The 19,085-nt window shown below is 39.8% G+C and overlaps 1 protein-coding gene across 2 annotated transcripts in view; it reads right to left on the reverse strand.

Moving 5' to 3' along the window:
• TRPC7 (transient receptor potential cation channel subfamily C member 7) overlaps window positions 1-15,124 on the reverse strand; it is a gene marked incomplete at both ends in the record, with an annotated part of 66,742 nt that extends 51,618 nt beyond the window's left edge. For both annotated transcript variants that reach the window (XM_080627252.1, XM_080627251.1), the window contains one exon: window positions 14,372-15,124. In XM_080627252.1, the coding sequence (XP_080483378.1) occupies window positions 14,372-15,124 (753 nt within the window). The remainder of the gene's footprint in view (window positions 1-14,371) is intronic.
• Window positions 15,125-19,085: the final 3,961 nt, after the last annotated feature.

Here is a 19,085-nt window from a genome sequence, read left to right on the forward strand (position 1 = left end):
CAGGGGTGGAGCATTCACAGCTTCCCTTGGCAACCCATTCCAGTGCCTCACCACCCTCACAGTAAAGAATTTCTTCCTTAGATCCAATCTAAACTTCCCCTGTTTAAGTTTGAACCCGTTACCCCTTGTCCTGTCACTACAGTCCCTAATGAAGAGTCCCTGCCCAGCATCCTTATAACCCCCCTTCAGACACTGGAAGGCTGCTATGAGGTCTCCACTCAGCCTCACACATAGTCCTAGCAGAAAGTCAAGGACTGAGACTGAACATAATTCCTCACACTTCAACCAAAGTTTTAGGTTCCCTTGCATAAGGAATTTCAAATTCAGCCACCCTCAACTTTTTTCTTACTTATATTGATTTTTTTCTATTTGAAACTTAATATAGATTTCCTGTTTATATGAACTCTCCCTACACTGAAATTCCTTGATCATTTGCCTTATTCAAAGTTCTCACCCTGAATAGAGAACAATCCTTTTTAATAACTAACAAGTTGCCATAAGAACACCTCCATCTCCCCTGCTCCTTTCCCACAACGTTACCTTCTTCCTGACAAGTACCATTGCCAAGCATCTCAGTAGCACATGTGTGTGCTACTGAGATGCAGAAACACCAGTGTAGAGCTAACACCCTGTTCCATGTCCCTGCAGATATTTAAATCTGGTTAGAAAAGAAAGTGTGTTGGTTGACACTAATATTTTCAGATCTCTGGTGTTTAAAATCTCCAGGTTTCATAGTAGCTTTTCAGCATAAGACGGCATTTGATGCTTGATGTGCTTCTCTTTCAGATCATCTCAGCTGGGTTTCAAACCCATGTCACAAATAAGCCACATGCTTTCAATTCCTTCACTAATTAAAATGGGGGAGTTTTACCTTCTTGAAGATTTTCCCAAGCTCATTTAAATGTTTATACTGAAACACCTGTTTTCAGAAGATAAAATACCAGGTCCCTGGATGTCACATAAACAGGACAGGCTGTACAAAGGTATTAACTAAATGCTTTGGCACGCGAAACGCAGGGAATACACACGCTCAGTGAAGGAGAGGGTCTGTCTCCCTGTGTTCTGTCAACAGCTGCTCTTTGTTAAATACAAACTACATGTTATACTCCGCTAATTCTCTTGGTGAGGAAGAGCCTAGGATCTGTTACTGTCAGCAGTGAAACCAAGCTCATGATGATGCAGTGCAAGATTCCAGATCCCTCTCCATGATTTTCAAACCTTTGCTTGTTCCTTGTGTGGGAGCATGACACTGAGAAACAGCTTTTCTTATTTCTAAGAATACAAATGTCCCTTGCGTTGGAGGAACCTTTACCTCAACCTTACTTTTATTGTCACACAGAAAGAATCCCTCTTTTCCCCCTAGATGCATTTCACAAGGACAGGAGTCCAATGCAGATTTGGGGTTAACATCTTTCTCTTGCCTTTTATTCTGTTTTCAGCAGAGCACTGACCCACAGGACTATGGGCAGCAAATCTGCAGCTCTGATGTGATGGATGTATTAAAGCACAAAAGTTATAGCTCTTGATTTCACATGCTATCCATACTTTTTCTCTCTGGCATTTTCCCATGTTTATTACATTCCTGTTCTGTCTGTTACAAGCTTCACTGGGGAAGATCCACATTTCCTATACAATTTGAGACTGAACAGACAGTTTCCTTGCACTGAATGCGTTAGCTGCTCTCCTTCAATTGTGTGGCTCTTGTCAGCTCAGCCACTTGAAATCCCTGTTTTATGGAAACCAGATGGGAATAACAGGGAGAAAATAATGGTTTCAAACTTAAAGCAATTATTTTCTTAACACAGCTATGTTTATCCCCTAAGCTGAGCTAAATTTGGCACTTTCAGCTTGCTTAAGAAACATACTTATATGTTCAAAGGTGCTGAGTCCCATCTCTCATGGGAGTTCTGGCTACAAATTGCACCTGTGTATCAGGAGAAAGATTCCTACATCCAGCCTGCAAGTGAGTGCTGGCTTAACTGAGAGCCATGGGACAACTCACCTCAGTAACTAAAATAACCGTATGTTTTCCAGATCCCAAACAGGGAACTACCACAGTTCTCAACGTCCAGCAACAACAGCTCCTTGGAAAACTAGTCACAAGCACCAGAGTGGATCGATTTCTGGTCCCCATGGCACCTAAGCAGCAACTGAACACTGCAGACAAATGTGATCCCAGCTGTAGAGTCTTGGCATAGACCACTCTTGACCATATGGACATCATCCTCTCTCTGAGAAGAGCAGGCTTAGGGGTGATGTTGCAGCATTTTCTTAAGCAGAAATATTAATATGAAGAGTACATGATTACTTTTCTCTGTTCTGAAATGAGGCCAGATCCTGGGGCTTGAATAGTGACAATGAAATGACACACTTGGCAATAAGCAATTTCCGTGCTGCACTGGTGTAAAGTTCCCTACAACAAATTATATTCCAGGAAATTGCCATTTTTGATCATGTAAATGCCCCAAAAACATAGACACTAAAGTACCTAGCATCATTCTGTGGCAATGCGAGCTTGTTTGTATACCATCCCTGTTTATCCACAATTCAGTGGATAGTCTGCCTAGACACAGTGAGGATAAGTTCATTATAATTATCTACAATAACAACAATTAACAACAATGAGGGATAAACTAAATCACTTCCCATCTGCATCCTCTTTAATGTTAGACTTGAGATCCTCAGAATGTTACTTCATTTACATTCATTAATATGATATTAATTCCCTATGGTGCCTTGGATAAACGTACCTGACTCCATTCTCCCATCTGCTTGTCTAGTAGCATTATTCTATTCAGAGCAATAGTCTTAATTATGCTCATTTGTAGTTCCTGTAGATATCCTTGCCCAACATGAATAATGAGCAGCAGTCTTTGGAAACCAGTCATACTGCTCATAATAAAACCACCCTGCTCCTAACTATTCCCTAAAAGCCAATACTCAATGCATGGGCATTTGGCATTACTAATTAAACATAAAGCTTACCTATTGTATTGGACTGATATTATAGTACTGATAGCATCATTTTCCATCTGTTTACCTCACCAGTAATTTGACTTTGTCTTTCTGAAAAATGTCTTCATCTTTGGTGCTCTAGAGTATACCCTCTCTTGGTACCATTCATTGCTGAGCAGAGAAGGAAGGGTAATTGTATTACTATGCAATTTTACACCAGTAAGTGCTCTGGGAAAGCTCTAAGATGCATGGTGAGTATGCTAGTAAAGGCAAGCTCAAAGTCATACAAGCTCTATACTCATTACAGAGGATCCAGTGACTAGGATGGAAAAAGTATGAGAGAAGCAACCCTGGAAATAAATGAATCTTCCAGAGAGAACAGCTGGCATACTAGGAAGGAAAGGGCCAACATATCTTTCCGTTCAAAGCAGCCAGTTGCAGGTGGCAGGATCCCTCTGCACCACCATCGCAGGTGCACCAGCCTGAATACCAGGACTCATTCTGTCTTGTGCTCTCAGCGGACAAGAAAGGAAAACACTGTCACTGTTAACTAAACACAGGCAACAGGCTAAATCATTCCCCCTATTTATCACACTGCTACGAGCAGCTGGCAGCAAACCTGGCAGAGAAACGTGAGCTGCTCCTCTCTGATGGGCTGTGACTGAGCACAGCCCCAGTGGCTCTGCTCTCCTGCAGCATCCTCCATCTGCCTGCATGAACAGAAAGCCCTCCAGCACCTAGACTGGGCAGCTGGCAGAGCAGCGAGAGGTGGCATGGTGGAGTTTGTCTCCTCTTGCTTGCTTAGAGACTGGAGAGACAAGGGGAAACTTCCGTGGGATAGCCCAGAAAGGCTGTGATAGAGCATAAATCCTACCTAATGATACAACTGCTGATTGGTTAGGTGGCTGGGAGAGAGGTTCTTAATCCAAGATGCAATCCATTATGTTTAGTGCGAGGTGTCCCTGCCCATGGCAGGGGGTATGGGACTAGATGATCCAAAGGTCCTTTCCAACCCTAACTATTCTACGATTCTGTTCTATGATTCTATGTTTCCCCATTTGTATAGAGAAAAATCCATGAGCAGTGGTCAGCCTTGGAGCAGACCCACTGGTTAGTCCACCAGCTTCACTGACCATGTACTTATCAAAGGGTAAGGATGAAATCATGGCTTCAACAAATCCAAAGACGATATCATGGTCAAATAAGCCGTGATTTGGACAACTACCGGGGATTTTCTCCCATGTTAAAGCTGTTATAAAACACAAAATGTGAAAGGAATAACATTGTGGTAGGCTGATGATTTTATGTTGAATTAAATTTTAAAAGTATTTCAAAACTGTCTGTTGCCTGAGCTGGGTTTGTGACAGTCATTGTATCTGTTAGATTCATCCTTCTGAGCATCTGTACTCAAAAAGCTGTTATAGAGTTGTGCTTGCACACACAAGACCAACACGAGGCAAGCAAATCTTCTTCATTCCTAAATCCAGTCATTTCTAAACCCAAACAATTTTCTCAGTTCCTTGTCTCTGATGAGCTGAAATAGGGTAACATTTCACTCTCCCTAAAATTGCTCCCAAAAGCCAGTTAAATGCCACTTAAATCTTCACACCGGTTACCTGCTGCTTTTTACTCAGCTTCACAACACACATGGGCACCATATTAATTTCATTTAACCTTATTTTACTTGCTTTTATATGACGGTAGCTCTAAGTTAAAATAACCCTGTGTTTAACCTACAAATCTCCTCCACACACAACAGATTATCTCAAAATGCCAGTTTTATTATTCCTTGTACTTAGTCAAGGCTTTTTACACTCCTGATTAACATGTCACAAGCATTATTATGCTTCACCCTGTCCACAGAATATTCAGAGATTACCTGTATCAATGGTAAATTACTCCCCTTGTATTCAACATCAAATGTTCAGGTTGAAAAGCAATGAAAAGCAGATCTCTCATCTCTGAACCTTTATCTTCTAAATATATTCAACATGCTCCAAGGGACCGTATGTAAGATACCACACACACATATATTTCCTGAAAATAATGGCTCACTAAACGTAGTTGCCAGGAGGCCTTGGGAATTCAGAATGTTTTATAAAGCTTACTTTATATAACAAAAAATAATGTATAAATTCCTCATCCTACCCAGGGTTTAATAACTACATGGAAAATCTGGGCTTAATATAATCACTAAACCAGGCTACAAAAGGAAGCAAAATAAAATTCACCAGCCATTTATGCAGGGAGAAAGCACTGAAAGCCACAGTGCAACCCATTTACTGCAGTGTTGAACCTTCTGATTCAGAAATTTAGTGCCAGTTGTTTCTGGCAGGGGAGAAGCAGACACATTAATATTGCTGGATTTCCCCTCTTTTGCTACAGATTCCTCCCAGGATTATTTATGTGTAAGGGAGTTCACTCTGCTCTTATCAACTCCTGTCCTCCAGGTCCCTTAAAAATATGTCCATTAATAGGGATTTTTCAACTTGACAGAAATGCACTCTTGATGGAGGATGGGTTGCTTATTTCTAAGGAAACACTGAAATCCCAGGAGCAAAATGACCTTAAAGCAACTGAAATATGCTCATTTCCAACTGGTTCCAGATTTTGCGCTTATCTCTCTAATGGCCTAAAATGTCTCATTGTTTGGCTTAAAACTTATTTACCTGAAAATGCTTCTGAAATGCTTGAGGGGGGTGAACCATTCCCATTGCTTTCCCCCTCTCACTCAGCTTGTGAATCCCCCGTTGTTTCCCACTAATTATTATAAGGGGATTCCATGTTATTTTGTATTTCCATGATCGTGTCTGTTGCTCACTTAAACTAGAATCCTTCTGGAGTATTAGGGATGCCAAGTGTAATTAGACTGGAAAGAATAAGCTATAAGGGCTGCAGTTGCAATACTGTTCATCCTCAACTAAGGACTAGAAATGACTTCCCAAGGTAATAAACGTTGCACTCCTAGTGTGCAAACTGGCATTGCTGGAAGTCTCGCTGGCTGTAGCATCATGGGGTTAAGAAAAGAAAGCATGCTAGCAGTTCTCTCTGGGAGATTCAAATATTTCCAGATTTGCCTCTGTCTTACATCTCCAAATGCCAAAAGTTTCCTCCAAACAATTTTTTGAGGGGAGAAAACCCTTAAGGCATTGATTAAAACATCAGATTTTCTTACACTGATGCATTGTCTTTGATTTGATCAAAGGCAATGTGTCATGTCAGAGAGTGTTGGAAGAATATTTTCCCCTCCACTCCTTCAAAAGAGAAGACATGGGCTGGTTCCTATGGGAAAGCAAAGAGAACATTTTCCTGCAGAGAGTATTTTGTCAGCTTTTAAAGAGGTTTTCCTTGTCCGTTTTGGCCAAGGTTAGCTGGAAGATTTTAACAACAATGTCACTCAATCATCCATAAAGTAGGTTAAATGACCTTGGAGGCAATGGCCAACTTTATGTGCCTGCTCAGTGGCTAGTGCTGGTACCAGAGTTACAACTTTCATGAATAAGAGGTCTTATTTTTGCCTGGTAGATGGCAGAGTTATACCTTCACTATGAATCACAGCATCTACTACTCTGCTTTACTGTGAACAGACACAGACAGATGCTAACATACCTTCACAGCTACTAATATATTTTTTCAAGACAGCTCCAGGCATCACAGCTTTGGCGTCGGTTCTAAACCACTCTGAAAAGCTTTGGAGATTTTCTTCTCCTGCAACATTTGAAACCCATTTTGCTTGGGCAGTGTGCCAGGCAGAAAATGATTTAATCACAGAACATAGAAAGAGCACTTACAATAACAGCCCTCAAAATACAGAAGATATTTCTTAACTTATAAATATTTAAGGAGAACAATACAAGAGTCACAAATTTGGTGGGTTTTTTTAAGGTCAGAAGGGTTCTCCACATCCATTTTCACACTCTCTGCTACACATCCATGCAAAACATAGCTGCAATTAATTAATTTGGCTCTTGAGACAAACTCAATGTAGCATCTATTAGTAGTGAATTCATCTCTGAAAAAGAACAGCACAGAGAATGAGTTCTTCATGCACAGAATGAGTCCCGTTCAGTGAGCCAAACACAGATTTCACTACAAGGCTTAAATACATTCTCCTTCTCCCAGGCTACTTCCATGATAATTTTTAATTTCCTCTCTTATTTTCATACCTAATTTGTTCCAACAATAAGTTCAAGTTTTAATAACAGGAAATTGTTTTCTTGCTTTAGTGGTACTTGATTCTTTCCTGTATTATGAGGTGGGTAATTGGTTGTACCTGCTTATGCATTTGCTTTGCACAAGTGAAAATTGAAAACAAGAATCAGAGCTTCTAAATGCACGTGTTGGCAAGGCAGAAAATAGGATTTTAGGTGAGAGGAGGTAAAAAAAGGGAACAAAATGTTCTTTTTTAAGGCTAAAACCCACCAAAGCACATCCCTGACTCCATGTCTAAGAAAATCATTAAAGACTGACCTGGAAAAGTTTATATCCAAAAACTTGATAGAAAGATTTTAGCTTACCAGTCTGTCTTTTGAAATAGCAGGTTTTATCATTTCTACAGAAGTTACAGCAGTGTAAATGCATTTAGCAATATATACATTTTGTCCTTTCTCAGGTATCATGTATATTCAAGTAAAAAAATCAAAAAGTGAGTCACCCTTTTGAGTTTGCCTATGAAGATGGCCTCAAAGGCAGCAGCAGGGATCTATCTCCCTTAGAGAAGCCGAGGGTACTGAAGGAGCATGGAGCCAACAGCAGAAGCAGAGAACAAGCTAATTAGAACATAAACTTTAATACAGAAAGGGTTTGAAAGGGATGTTCTGGCCCAGCCACTTCAAAGTCCAGTGCCCTCAGGTATTAATTTGAGATAAAGCCGAATAACCCAGTGGCCTGCTCTCTCAATTCCAGATTTAGCAATGAGAGTCAGAAGAGGTACCAGAGGAGGAGGATGCAGTTGGAAGAGATGGTTTTAGCCCCTAAGCAGCTGCTTTTTGAAGTGATTATCAGAAAACCCACAGGAGGAGGAATGGCAGCTGCTTCATAGCTGTGCACAGGACCTGGTGTGAGAGACCACCACTTGGAAGTAGTGAACATTCATAGATTCAAAAGTATTTATAATAGTGATGCTTAATTTTCAAAACAGGAACGGTGTAAGATTGATGAAACTTGTGCAGAAGAAAATCAAATAGTAGTAAAAGGGAGTGAATATATTCTGCTCACCGGCTGGCTTCTCTTCCTAAACCCCAGCAAGGTGAAACAGCAACAGAAAAAAGGAAGATGCACAAGTAAAAAGACATCTCTTAAAAAAACACATGTCTTCTCTGGAAGAAAAAAAGACAAAAATTAAAAAAAAACAGAAATTTTTGAAAATTAGATAAAAACCTAAAAAAATGCAGATGAAAACATGAAAGATTCAAAGAGCGCCTTGAGGAAATAATAAATAGGAATCATAAAAGGTGTTCCCACACATATCAGAAGCAAGACTTCTGTCAGAGTATGTTGAGGGGGAGATTAGGAAGGGATAAAAAGAACACTTAAGGAGGAACAGGTCAGAGGGGGAAAATTAAGTGATAGAATTCTAAAAGTGTTCATGTGGCTAATTAGGGAGATTCCCACAACAATCTCTTTTCTTTAATGAGAGGTGAGTTTCAGGGGCTGTTTCCAATCAGTCAGTTCCAAGAGCAAACAAGTCTCAGAGCATGCTGAGTTTGGGTGGGAAGCAGAGCTCCTAAGTGCAACCTCACTGTGTTACAGCCTGATGGTGTTCAAGACTCTTTCATCTTTCTAAGTCCACTGCTAGTCTCTATTTTCACAAAATACTTCCCCTTCTATTTTGCTTCCCAATATTTCCTGCTCTTTCCTATTTTCCTATCTTTATCACTCATTTCAAAATGCAATAATCTAATAATGGCTTTTTTAACTCCATGCAACATATATTCTTCATGCTAAAATAGTCCCAAGTCGGGACCACAGAGTTCAACTTTTATAGTTAGCTCTTTACAAGATTTCTTAAGCCTTCACATTAATGTCGTATCTGATTTTCTCTAGATTTATTACCATTACCTCTTATTTTCTTACAAATTTAAAAAGAAACTCTCTTAATTGTTTTGTATTTAAAGAGTCGGACTTTCATTAAGTCAAGTTTCACCAAGTTTAGCAATCAATATGGGAAAAGGAAGCAGTTTACAATCTCTGATGTGTTTATCCTCAGGAAGAGGTTAGGAGGTTTTCTTCAATGCTGCAGAGCCACACACCCTAAAAAGCTGCAGCTTCTTAGCAAGATGCAACCAGATATTTCAGCGCTTATTACCTCGCAACAGCAGAGCAGTGTCAACCTCAAAGAACCTGGTCACAGTTTCTCATTTGCAGAAATAAAGCCAGATATACTGAGAAAATCTACAAGGTCATTTGTCTTTAGAAGTTCAGGCACATCCTGTGAAGCTCACAATTTGCATTTAGGTAGGAAAAAGGAGCTGACTTACTGGAGCAAGAGCTGTGCTGCAGGATGCCAGAGCTTTCCTAGCAGGTACAAGTCACTGAGTCTCTAAGGCTGTTTTGCCACTCTTCTAACCATCATAAGAATTTAAGGATTTGAGCCTCAGCTGTTTTACATTACTGCAGCCCCAATGAAACAACAACCAGTTCCTAGCAGGCACATCTCTGTAAGCACCTACGTGCTTGAGTTGCTGGCATGTAGCCATTGCTTCCCCACTAATAGCAAAGCAGCCAGTCGTGGTCCATCAGCCAGCTGAGCCTGAATTTGATGCTCACCTGCACAGCAGAGCAGGCTTACAGCTAGGATCTGCTTTTGGATCCCAACATTCGTCAGAGAAAGGACAACAGTTAAAAGAAAAGTGACAGCAAGAGGCATATGATTTAGAAATGTGTTATGCTGTAGTTACCTCTGAAGGGTTTCCTACCCACCCCATTTCTAGGCTAATTGCCAGGATATTTAATGCTCTTGAATCGTTAGCATTTTCAGTAGTACCAACCAGTTCAATACTTTTTATCTTATTTAGGGAAAGGGGGGCTATTTATTTCTAGACTCATGGACTACATCTTTCAAAGTGATTTGTTTTCTCTCATTAATAAGAAAACCTTTTTGCATCATTTTGACACTAGAAAATTTAAGCGACAAAATGAAATTACTTCTATGTGAATGTAACATTATTCCAATTTTTTCCCCCCTCTTCTTCAATAAGCATTTCAAAAGCTGACATTTGCTTGAAATAACGACACAGCAACATTGATCCAAACTATAAACTTTTTCTAAATACTGGGATAGATCCACGTCTTCTATGACCTCCTCTAAGTTTCAGTGAAAGAGCACTGATTTACCCCAGTAGAGGATCTGCCTCAGTAAAACCATTGGCATTGATCAGCTCTAACAGCTTCCCTCTTTCTTCGAGCTCCAAGTCTCCACTGTCATTCTTTTCAGCATGTGGGAAGCCACATAGCAGCTGACTGTCTTGACCTTGTTTTTGAGCCAAAATCAACAGATTAGAAAAAGAGTTCAATAGGGCAGTATATCCACTCTGGACTGAGAGACAGAACATCTACTCTTGCTGTTAAAGACCTATTGATCAGTCAAAGAAAGGCTGCTGAGGGCCAGTGTGATCTAGTGTATGTGCATATTCCCATTTTCACCTTAGTAACACTCCCATACTACTTTGTGGTGTGCAGTGCTTATGCAAAGACATTGCTAAGAACTGCAATGTAAGACTTAGCAATTTGGGGTCCTGGGTCTCTTTAGCTTGGAGAAGAGGAGACTGAGGGGTGACCTCATCAATGTTTACAAATATGTAAAGGGTCAGTGTCAGGATGATGGAGCTGGGCTTTTCTCAGTGATGTCCAGTGATAGGACAAGGGGTAATGGGTGTAAACTGGAGCATAGGAGGTTCCATGTGAACATCAGGAAAAACTTCTTTACTGTGAGAGTGACAGAGCACTGGAACAGGTTGCCCAGGGGGGTTGTGGAGTCTCCTACATTGGAGATATTCAAGGCCCGGCTGGACAAATTCCTGTGTGATGTACTCTAGGTTACCCTGCTCTTGCAGGGGGGTTGGACTAGATGATCTTTTGAGGTCCCTTCCAACCCTTGGGATTCTGTGATTCTGTGGGGTGAGAACAATCTATTCAGCTTTTGCCACCTTAAAAAAGAAAGGACAAAATGATTTCCACCTAGTAATCTTCACCAGAGTTTCTCTTAAACTATGACCAACCACAGCTAGTGCAACTTTTCTCCTTTAAACTCATTCACATGGCTGTTTTGTTTCATCTTTCAAGTCTACAAAGAAGCAACTCACCTAAAAAATTTCATGCTCTCTAAAAACATAGTGCATGTATGAGCTCCCCACTCTGCTGTGCTGAATGGTGCTATTGCATAAGAGATTTAGGGCAGCAAGCAGCAGGTGAGAGGCACTGCATTTATATTTTAATTAGCTTATGCTAGGATTTTCTTTAGAGGTTACTTAATTACTATTTGTCCACCTACAGTATTAAAATCTTACTCATGTCCTTCGTTTCAAGGACTTTTTGTACCTCCTGAAAACTCTATTGCCTAAGACTGTATATAAATAACCATTCTGAAATAATCCCAAGTGATAATTTTATGAATCTGTTGAGCGCCAATTGCAATGACAGAACTTTGGTGATAAAATTAAAAATTCTAGGAAATTATTATTTTAGGCACAAAAAGAGTCCTCTGGAGCTTGTCTGCTTCTATAAATCTTCATGATTTGTGGGCTTCTTAAATACATTTTCAGCATTTTCTGGAAATGAATTCTCAGAATGTCATGTTCGGTGCAAAACTCCTTCTCTTTTATTAATACCCTATTTCGCATCACATTTATGTTAATAAGAATAAATATTTTTGCATAAATACCTGATTTTTTTTCCTACAGTAAGAATACATTATAACCTTGAGAAGCTTCTTATTTCTGGAAGCATTAATATACTAAAAGAATGTGACAACTTTGAAGTAAACTATTGGTATGGATACTTTTGAGGTACTTCATTTCCATATAGAGTCATAGAATAGTTAGGGTTGGAAAGGACCTTAAGATCATCCAGTTCCAGCCCCCCTGCCATGGGCAGGGACACCTCACACTAAACCATGGCACACAAGGCTCTGTCCAACCTGGCCTTGAACACCACCAGGGATGGAGCATTCACAACCTCCCTGGGCAACCCACTCCATAGAAGTCTGTTGCTCAGAACCTTCCAAAGAGGCAATGAAATTGGAAAACCTTCCTGGAAATACAGTAATTTAGCAAAGTATTCCTAATTTGTTTTCCAGTATTGGTTTACTCGCACCCATTTCCCAGTGCTGGGGAGACACAACCACCATGAGACTATTTAACGGTTGATCACTTGTTTGCTCCTTGAGGATTCATGTACCTGCCAGTGCCAGTCTAGACCATTTTGGCAGCTCTATGAAAAAAAGGCAGGACTCTGATAGAAATTAATTTACTTTTGTGCAGCAAGACACTTATCAGAAGTGACAAGCGTGCAGTACAAGACTGCTCGTGTTCCACACTGTATATATTTTCCTACTGAAAAGTGGCTGGAACATTAATGAGATATTAAAGTTGTTAACTATAGGTGTGAGCCCGCAGTGCTTTCACACAGGAGTAGCCGTGACTCAAGCAGCCAGATTTGATGAACCAAGTTAAGGTTGCTTCACTAGGACTGAATGCCATGCAAGTAAAAACTCCCTTTAAATTATTGTGTCCTTGAAATTGTAATTCACATGGGTAAAAGGAGTTTGTAAGATTTTGCCTTAATTTTATTGCCAAAAATGCTCAATGGTTTAGATAGTTTTTCCTGTTAGAGACTTACTACAGAGTTTTAAAGGAACAGCTTAAGAATGTGCTTTCTTCTCACTTTTAAATTGGAGAGCAGAGAATCATAGAAAAGACCTTCAAGATCTAGTCCAACTGTGAACCCAGCACTGCCAAGTCCACCATGTTCCTAAGTGCCACATCTACATGTCTTTTAAATACCACCAGGGATGGTGATTGCACCACTTCCCGGGGCAGCCTGTTCAAATGCCTGACAACCCTCCTGTTGAAGACATTTTTCCCAGTAGCCAATCTAAATATTCCAACTTGAGGCGATTTCATCTTGTCCTATAGCTTGTTACTTGGGGGAACCAACTGACCCTCACCTCACTACAACCTCCTGTCAGGCAGTTGTAGGGAGCGATAAGGTCCCCCCTGAGCCTTCTCTTCTCCAGATTGACCCCTCCCAGGTCCCTCAGCCGTTCCCCATCACACTGTGCTCCAGGCCCTGCAGCAGCTCCGGTGCCCTTCTCTGGACCCAGTCCAGCACCTCAATGTTTCTCTTGTAGTGAGGGGACCAGAACTGAACACAGAATTTGAGGTGCAGCCTCACCAGTGTCGAGTACAGGGGGATGATCACTGCCCTAATCCTTTACAGCATATAGCTACAAATCCTAAAATGGATGTTTTAACACTAGAATAGTTTTCTAAATTAAAAATAATGAATTCCTGGCTAGCATCCTACACTAGCTTACTCACAACATAGATTTTATTACCCCGGTGTCACTGATAGTGATTGCAGTTACACAGTAGTCATAAGTTAGAAAACATCCTTATGTTGATGACTGAGCCACTGAAAATGAGTTTTTTCATGACTAATTTATTTTAGAAAGGGACACAATACTATTTATGTCATGCAAATGGCTTAAAGAAAGAATGAAAATGACATAGGAATTTACAAACTCATTATGGTAATGCAAATCTTAAATAACTTGTAAGACAGTTCTGCAAGTTCCACTGTTTGGCAAGGTAATAAACTTCATTACAATCTTTTAATCATTTCTCTCCTTCTTTTTCATGAAATTCCTCATATATAGATGCAGTACTAAACCATTAAGATGCAGTGCAATTTATATTATTTTACAGAGAACCAAATTTGCTTAATTTATACCTTTTATCTTTGTAACAGAAGTAGAAATTTATACCTTTTATCAATGCAACAGAACTAGATGTACTGGATTCTTAAGCCATTAAACCAACTTCTAGAGCTCTTCCTCTAAAATAGAACGGTCATTAAAAAGACTTACCTTTCTTACAAAAAATGAATCTCCATTTTTGTAATAATCTGATTTTTATTCCTGCTACAAACTAGAAGTTCTAATCAATCACGGCCTGCAACATAAAAACTCTGAGAAATTATGTCTCTGCTAGCACATGCAATATTCAGTTACAAACATTTATTAGCTGGAGAATGCAGAATGACCTGAATTTGTGTAGTTAACACATCTGGCAATTTCTATAGCCTCTGGCTCCTCCCCCATCCCCTCAAAAGGCAAACCAAGACATGATCAAACATGTAAAACATACAGTATCCTGAACACATTCAGCCCAAGAAAAAAGGCACAGTGGTAGATTACCTTAAATTCAGTTTCAATGTTGGCTAGTCTGGCCAATTCATTGCTTAGCTCTAAAGCAGTAAGCACAGGGTCTTCACTGGAAAGAGACAAATAAGCAGCACTGGCTAATCCTTTGTAGGCATTCATTCTTGATCGTGAGTGACTAAAGGAATCTTTCCTCTGCTTCTCAATACATTCATTGCACTTGCAAAAATAGTCATGTGGCCTTTCAATCCGCGCGCCTTTTAGAAGTAAGATGTGAACTATTTCATACTCTTGGCAGTGGGCAGCAAGTATGATAGGGGTAATGTCATGGGAGAACCGAGTTCCATCTTCATCGTAAGCATAAAAATCGTCATCTCTCAGTTCCTGCTCAAGGGGGCTGAGTGTGAGACGCTGTCCTTGGGCAAAGGCTGGATGGTTCAATATTGCTTCTACAATGCGCACGTATCCTTTGCTGATGGCTAGCAAAAGCGCATCTCCAACCCGAGCAAGATTCTCCTTTTTGAGAAGGAGCTCTGTCACTTCCAAATGCTCATTGCCTACAGCTAACTGAAGGGCATTTTGTCCCATATAATCGACGCAATTGAAGTTCAACGTTTTGGATTCCTCCAGCATTTTTCGTACAACAGGAATGTTGCCATATTCTGCGGAATCGAGAAAGCGTTCCTCCTCTGCAGTCAGGCTGGTGCCTTTCTCATTGAACATGTAGGCTGGGCCCCGGATGGCCTGCCTCCGGCCCTTCTCCCGAAGGGTTGTGTGCCTGCGATGCATGTTTTTATAGTTGCTGTTTCTCAACCTGCAGAAAACCAGAAAGGAAGGCTGGTTATATTCCTGGAGAGTCATAATCTCACATAATCTGACGTAAGGTTAGAAATGGCTCATTATGATCAGCTCTTGCTGGCTTTTTATGATGTGGACCAGTTGTTTAAAATCATATAGGAGACATATATCCTATGTATCCATATATATAGGAATAAAGATTAGTTTTCTGAACAACAGAAAAGTTCTGAGTTGTACACCCTTCTGGATTTCAACAAGGATTCTAATTAATTAATTAATTAATTAATTCTAATCTACGTTCTGAACTTCAGAAACAGCCCTCCCCAAAAGTATGAACACATTGTTTTCCATTTTTATTGTTTAGAACTTTATTATACAGTAATTAGGAATGATATCCACAACATGGTATTTCTCCCATTTACTTTTCTTGAATTCCATCCTTGAGGGCATGAGCCCTAAAGAAAATTAGCAGGACTCCCCATGTCAACAGACCTTGGATCAGGCCAATAAATGATGTTCCACAAACTTAAAAAGTGTGCTTCTAATTTTAGACACACAGCCACAAGGATAAATATATCACATATTCTGCTGAGATTCAGCTGGTGCAAGCAAACCACCTATTCATTCACTGCTTTTTTCATACTGCATAATACCATTTTTCTGTTTCCTGATCTACAGCAGTTTAATGAATGACTAATTTTCTCACTGAAATACAGTTGGCAGTTACTCTAAATACAAGTACCCAAATCCAGGGGCCACTCTTGAAAAGCACAGGAATAACTCCTGATTTCGTGTCACATCATTCCCCAGTAAGCATCTTTCAGAGAGCAACTGCAGAAAGACAGGACACAGGTTTATGGTCTCAAACAGAAGGCAGTTTTCCCACTGATGAAGTGACTGAAATGCCTTCACTTGGAGTTGGTGACAAACCAATCTTATTCTGCCTTCTCTGGAATCCCCAGAGAAAACTATGCTATACACAACCAGGCTTGAGGAGGAGTTTATGAAATTAACTGAAATCCTAAATCTATCTGTGTTTTTAAAACATTCACGCTTTGCATTCAGTGCCATCTTGATGTTGCTCTTTTTAAATCTGATTGCAGTAACCTCAACAAAATCCTAGTCCTTCCTTTAGAGCCTAAGCATATGGATTTAATCACCATCCTAAACCCACTGAATGGGCAGTCCGAGTAAAGAGGTAAAAACAGCACCTCTTTCACAAAACCCATTTGCACTCAGTTCAACAGCAAGTCCTATATCACTTGGGTGACATTTTCAGGAGCCTCTAAGCTGCAATAGGCAGATGTAACAAGCAGGTGTTAATGCTCAGTGGTGTGGCAAAGGTTCATCTTTCCATGCTCCATCTGTTCTCCAAGTCAGTTTTGACCTTCAGTCAATGAAAAGTTCAGGTTGCTCTGAAAAAATACTACTGGAGTTTGAAAGCGCCGTTGTGAATGACAAGACGGAAAGGTGCCAGTGGAGTAGATACATTGCCTTCAATAGTATGCAAGAAAACAGTAATGGAATCAAGCAAAACCCCAGGAAAACAAATGGTATCAGAAACCCAGAATACCTAAAAAGTGCCAGGACACACAAATTCTCAAGGTAGCTGTTCTGATGGAACTAACACATATTCACGCATCTATTATTTTAATTCATCACTTTTTTTTACAGGTTAGGGCAGAAAGCAAGTACTGAAGAGTTTCAAACAAACGTTACAGCATTTTTTTAGCAGTTACATTAAAATGTAAAAAAATCCTAAGACAGAAATTCTGTGACCATACAAGGTTGAAAGAAAGGTTCATTATTATGAACTTCTCCTCCAAAGCTTTGATGCATCAGTATAACACCATAATAAAAGCTGGAAGAAACTGAACATATCATCCCATGCTCCACTGAGAGATAAAGTGTTCTATGGGTCTTAAAACTAATCCCTTCCAGTGTAGCTGGAAGTTGAAGAAATTCAGAGATGAGGGACACAAGAATAATGAAGGCAAAATGGTTAAATCAATTAATTCCCAAGACTGCATGAAGTGTTCGATAAGATAAAACAATAACAGCTAAAAAATCATAGCATTAATGTATCTAACACTGACTAGGAGACAGCAGGAAAGCAGCAAAATTCCAGGGATAAAATTGGGTCCCCTTAGAAGTCAATAGTACAAGTTTCATTGATTTCAGTAGAGTCTAGATTTTGCAAGCATGTATTCACATATATGCACCTACACATCCCCTTTCATGTCCCCAGCAATTAGCTTTCATCTCAGAAGTAGTCCCAGTGAAGCCAAGAGGACTAAGATGTGCTTAAAATGAAGTATTTCACCATATGAAAAAGTGCTTATCTATCATTTGAGTTTTAAACCTCCTCTGAAATCTGAGTTCAAGTAAGGACTCTACATACAAATAAACACTTCTGAACTGTGACTTTGTTAAATGGGGACTAATAGCACCAAAAAGCACTTCACACATTTGCAGTCTTGGGATTTCCTTGATGCTAAATTAAGCCTCTTAAAATGCTCAGTAACTCCAAAGAATGAGCTGGTGATGTCTTAAATAACTGTTGTTACAAGTGGAAACCATCCAGCTCATGATGACCCATGAGTATGGCAGGATTGCACACATCTAAATATCTTAGGGCAGTTAATTACAATAGCTGTGTCAAGCTGGAGGAATTCCACTGGGCTTTGCTGATGTTCAGAAGCCACCAATAGTAAGATATCTGGCAACCTTATGTTTGTTGTTACATTTAATGGTCATTACTGGAAGCACCTCAGAAAGATGGATAATTTCCAGCAGTGAGGAACCTATTAGATATTTTGCCTGATGTCCAAGTATAATTCTTGATACTTTGTTATTTTAGAAAACCTTTTCTTTCTTTTACCTCTAAAGGAGAACCCAAATAGGTGGGACAAATAACCTTATAATCACACCCAAAGTAAACATAAATCTGCATAAAATATTACCCTTGTTCCAGATATAAGGTTTTTGCTTGAGAAAAGAGACTATATTTTGGCCTAGAGCTAATTCACACCTGCTTGTTGTATATGTAATGACATGCCAAAAAATAAAGACCTTTGTTTCACTTAGTTCAGAGAGAACATTGCTTTCACACACAGCTTCTAGCAAGAGAAACTGCAAGAGAAAAAGAGGAAACAGTAAAGCACACCTGCCCTCAAAAAGGATATTATTATACAACATTTATCTTGCAATAAATGTTCCACAGGGATGTCCCTACAGCACAGAATTGTTCTCCACTGCCTGCAGGTAAGGACAGAAGCAGCATAACTCAGATGAATTATGACCCTGAATCTTGCTCATGGGCAGAGAAGATCAATATCTCAACTATCACACTTCATTATCTTTATAGAGAACAAGAGATGAATAAAAAATTATACTTTTAACTTTGAATAATTTCACGAGAAATGATCAGCTATCAACTCCTGTGCTAAAAGAAAGTTGTAATTATGTTTGACCTGAGCACTGAATCATGATAGAGAAGTGGTAGTGCAAAGAGTAATATACGCAGCAGCTGAAGATCTTGGAAACTGAACACTACTGTAATGCCATGACTGTACTCAGCACCGCTTTCTAGTCTGCTCTTCAGTTATGTGCAGGCAGGTTTAGAATTAATCATATTTGCTGAGCATGCATAATATGCCCTCTTAAAATGAGGTAATTGTAACTTGATTGCATATATCTTACCATTTTTGTTTAAAGGTGCTCTGCATTGAAATTACTCTGAATTTGCATATTTCCTTGAGACAGCTACTGATCAAACTCATCACGCACTGCAATTAAGTATTTTGTTTTTCTAGGAAAGGATGCCCATATATGCAGTGTTGTTGCAGACAAAATGGTCTGGGAAAAGAAAGCCAAGAATAGCAGGGCCTAAGTACTGCTTTCAACAACGTACATCCCGCTTTACACAGCTGAGGGAGCCATAAGATGTCTG

The sequence above is a fragment of the Psittacula echo genome, assembly GCF_963264785.1.
Source record: "Psittacula echo genome assembly, chromosome: 11".
Classification (NCBI taxonomy): domain Eukaryota; kingdom Metazoa; phylum Chordata; class Aves; order Psittaciformes; family Psittacidae; genus Psittacula; species Psittacula echo.